Source organism: Aplysia californica, unplaced genomic scaffold (assembly GCF_000002075.1).
Source record: "Aplysia californica isolate F4 #8 unplaced genomic scaffold, AplCal3.0 scaffold00009, whole genome shotgun sequence".
In the NCBI taxonomy this organism is placed as follows: Eukaryota; Metazoa; Mollusca; class Gastropoda; order Aplysiida; family Aplysiidae; genus Aplysia; species Aplysia californica.
Genome location: NW_004797279.1, coordinates 1,881,662 through 1,885,878, shown reverse-complemented (window position 1 = coordinate 1,885,878; position 4,217 = coordinate 1,881,662). Strand labels below are relative to the sequence as shown.

General features: G+C 40.9%; 1 protein-coding gene across 1 annotated transcript in view; it reads right to left on the bottom strand.

The window, feature by feature from the left end:
* Positions 1–4,217, bottom strand: part of LOC101861553 (solute carrier family 23 member 1) — a 26,055-nt gene that overhangs the window by 6,251 nt on the left and 15,587 nt on the right. The window contains exons 7-9 of the mRNA XM_035969958.1: positions 3,405–3,525; positions 2,536–2,692; positions 1,215–1,468 (exon numbers count right to left, since the gene is read on the bottom strand). Of these exons, the coding sequence (XP_035825851.1) occupies positions 1,215–1,468; positions 2,536–2,692; positions 3,405–3,525 (532 nt within the window). The remainder of the gene's footprint in view (positions 1–1,214; positions 1,469–2,535; positions 2,693–3,404; positions 3,526–4,217) is intronic.

Genomic DNA, 4,217 nt, shown 5'->3' with positions numbered 1-4,217 from the left:
CACACACACACACACACACACACACACACACACACTCACACACACGTGCGCAGGCAGTTAATGTTGGAAAGAGTGTTAAATATAACCTATACTAAAATCAGATCCAATAGTTTCGTTTAACTTTTCCTTCACCACTTAGAGGTGGGAAGTCAACTCGGCCAGTAAATAGCGACATTTACACCCTATGGGCTGACCAGAAAGAAAGTTCGTTCAAAGATATTGGAATACCTTTCTTGTTTATGACGCAACAGACATCAAAATTGACCGAAAGCTAAAACTTACATCCTGATTATGTTTTTCAAAAATGATAATTGCTGTTACACAACCAAAAGATGGTGGAGCAGTTAGACCTTATACAACATGCTTTTACAATAATTTAGATGTTTCAGCACACAAATACTCTCAAATCGACGTGTGCATGAGTTGCTAGGGAAGACAGGACAGATATATGTATCAAACAAAATTCTCCAAGCGAAAGATCCATTTTGTAATGGGCTGCACATTTTGAACGTTTTTGGTCCTTTGAAAAAAAAGAATTTTTTTCTAAGCGCTGAGTAACACATGGATTGCAGCCTGTAAAAACAAAGCACTCTTGAAAAGGTTATTGTGGTCTGTCATTCGGTGAACTTTGACAGACACCTAGTCACCTTACCAAAATGCTGGAGGGGATTTGAACGCAAGATAAGGCTTCTCCTCATGACGCCAGATCTGTTCTGGGCTTCCCAAAAAACATTTTGATTACAGAACAGTCTGTCTGGCTGAGCACAACTGGACCCTAAACAATCTTAACCTGAGTCCATTGGAATTTCACCATTGGGGGTGTTTGAAGGACTAGATGTGTTCGAAAAACCTTCGAATGTGTCCAGAACTTGAGAGAAACCATCACGGAGGGCACAAGAGAGATTTCTCTCGAGCAGTGTCCACAGGTGATTATTAATTTCATTCAGAGTCAGAGTGTCAGAATGTGCTTCAGAATGACAATAGTGTTTTACTCGAAATTTGGAATATCTGGGATATATCTTACAACTTTGTTTGTAGCAGTCATACTCTATTGTTATTAGCACATAATTTATAAATCCGGATGGATGTTCCACGTTTCTGCAAAGGTTGATGTTTGCACCTACTCGTATATTCGTAACGGTTTTATCGGCGTTCTTTTGGACGAACTTTTTTCTGGTCACCTGGTAGCTCAAGATGACATGCACATAGTTTACCCGGGTGATGGCCATGACACCAACGTTAGATCCATAAGAAGAAGTGGCGTGGCAACAGCCTAGGGCGCCCCCAAAGAGAGAGACGAGCCCCTCTATGGCTATTCCTCTGTTGAAGGCAAAAGGTGGCGGGGGCGGTACACGTGATGTGCGAGCGCAGGCGTTGTAGTCGCCGATTGAGTCCAGGACTGAGAGAATAGTGGCCACAAAGAAAGCAATGAATCCACCCACGTTGAACGAGAACGGACCGAAATTTCCTGTGGCAAAAAAACAAAACAGATAAAAGCCTTTTGTGAGGCTTACCAAACGAGATAAAAAGGAAGAAACAGTGAAATATTCTTTGAGTTGCTCATATTGGAGAAGCTCGACTGTTAAACACAATTTGAAAACGAAGCACTTCGTCCTGAGTAAGGATAGAAGGAAACGATTAAAATTAAATAGCCCAGAAAGGACAGTGCCCTATCCAGCACCACCTCGAGGAACAGGATGGGGAGACAAGTAAAGGAAAAGGGGGGGGGGGCCAAAGAGCGAGAAGAACGGGCGTGAGGGAATGTGGAAAAAAGAGAAAGAGTTTACAACGTACAAAGTCAAGCTCTTTCGAGCCTGTGCCCCCAGTAAAACAAAACTGTTCTGTAATACATCAAGCCTTCTGCTTGGATGAAAGCATCTTTTTTTGGCCAAACGAGAGGAAGATAATGTGAAGTTTGTTTTTTTTCCCCACCAATTTTAGGGATTACATGTGTCTCATTTTGCAAGATGTTATCACTTAAAATACTAAGGTTTTTACACTTTTGGACTACTGGTATTCAAATTGTGCATAGTGTCTTTACAACCATGGTTGCAACATTTTTTCAACATCACATAAGCAAAGTCTTTATAATATTTTTCATTTTTTGTGAGACAATTGATTTTTATATCTCTGCCCCACAAAAATAAGCATCTTTTTTCGATATAGCACATAAAATAAGTCACTAACACAAAACTAATTGAAATATTCCGGTGGGGGTGGACAAAGTGTTGTAGTGCAGTAGTTTGCGATCTTATTAAATAGCGAAGAAATTGCTTGAAAAATGAAAAATCATTAGGATTGTTTCAATGTCCTCAATTTTAAGGTAACCGTTACATTATATACTTCTCAGATGTCGATGAATAATGATTTCTTCACATTCAAATCTCTGACCATGTTCCATAAACATGCTAAACACAATGATAGCTCGAAAGATTGTGTATGTGGAGAATCTAAAAAGATGGAGATTTCAGTAACATCTTCCCCTGATGAACTTTAGAGCCGTTCTCGCTGCATGACATGTATTGTTTATCTCACCCGGGTATGGGAAGATGAACCATTCGCTGTCCTCGATCATGTGGGTTCTGGCATCCGTCCGGGCAAAGTAATTTTTGCTTTTAGGGTCTCCAGACAGCCAACCTACCTCCGTGAGCAAGGCACTTAGTCCCCAGCCGACTATTATGCTGATCAAAACCTGAGGAAAGGGACAGGATTTTTTCCCGTTGGGGGAGGGGGGGTTGAGGTTGTGGGTAGAGGTTGTCTAATTACATTCGTAAACACAAAACTTCTCTGCAAAATGTAGCCAGTACATACGCGGCCTCCATGATGAAAGAACGTTCATGAACATAATATGGTCGATAGTCCTGCAATTATTATGTGTACCATCATACAAACAACAGAATACAGCAAAGTGTTACTTAAATATAAGTTAAAATATGCACAACTTTGTCTTGCCCCTATCAAACTTAGCTGACAGTCCAAGAACTCGTATTTACTTCGTTTTACTTTTTACTTCCATTTCATCGCCAGCGTATGTTATGTTGTGGCATCAAAACGTCGCTCTTTCAGAAGCATTGCTCTAAACGCTTGTGGGTGACGCCAAACCCTCCAACCAAACAGAATGCAATTGAAGAAAAGCTAAAAGAAAACCATGAACTCCTTTCCTCACTTGAGGGTTTCCCTACAATAATAATTAACCAGTTACGCTGACCGTTACTGCAGTCAGAGTCTATCAAGAATGAGTGGCCAGAAGGAGGGAGGAAGAGGAGACAGTGGGAAAAGAAGAAGAGGAAGACAAGGACCATAATGAATATTATGTAGAGTGCCAGTGCGATTTTCCTACCATTTCACTACCAAAAGAGCAACGTCTGTCCCCCATTCCCTGGAGCAATAGTGCATTATCTCACCGCAAACACTTGATGTAGCGGGTACCAGAAGATATGTAAGCCCCGGCGACGTGTCCAGAAGGGTATAGGAGTCTTCCTGTTGCCCAGGTACACGGATAAGATCACGCTCACCAACGCCGTGCTTTAATGAGTAGGAAGGTGGAAGAGTTGGGAGGGGGTCGAGAAAAATAAGATGGTTTTTTGTTGTTGATGATGATGTTTTGTTGCTCTTGTTGTTTAAAACATGCTCAGTGTGTATCATGCTGGACGGCGGTGATAAGAACTGTTATTTACCGCGAGTTGTATGAAGAGATTTTTCAAAGCTATTAGGTTTATCATACCTCCATTTTTGTCACAACAGGGTGTTAACTTGGGGAGCCCTTTCTTTTATAAGTTTGCAGTACTGAAAGTTGTACCAAACAGACGAAATACAAGTTACTTTATCTTTAAGACAGAATTAATATGTTCTTCTTTTCCCCTCACCTGAAATTGTATCTCTTACTAGACAAAATTTAGCTGAGTTTTTCGTGATGGAGTTCAGCAGGATTGCAGACAGAAAAAAAGCAGAGTAAAACGTGGATCCAACATAATCGTAGAACAATTCGTAAACGATATTCGTGATAATGGGCCCAAGACAGACGACTGTCGGTTACGACTGCCGTATAAAGTTGAGTGAGATAGAGTAAAAAGTACAGTCCTAATAAATTATATACATGTAATGGTGTATATAAAACAAAAAAAAGCACTTCCAATTGTACGTCTCATCACTACCGCCCCTCTCCCTTTCTCACTGTCTCTAGCGTTCATCTCTCTCTCTCTCTCTCTCTCTCTCTC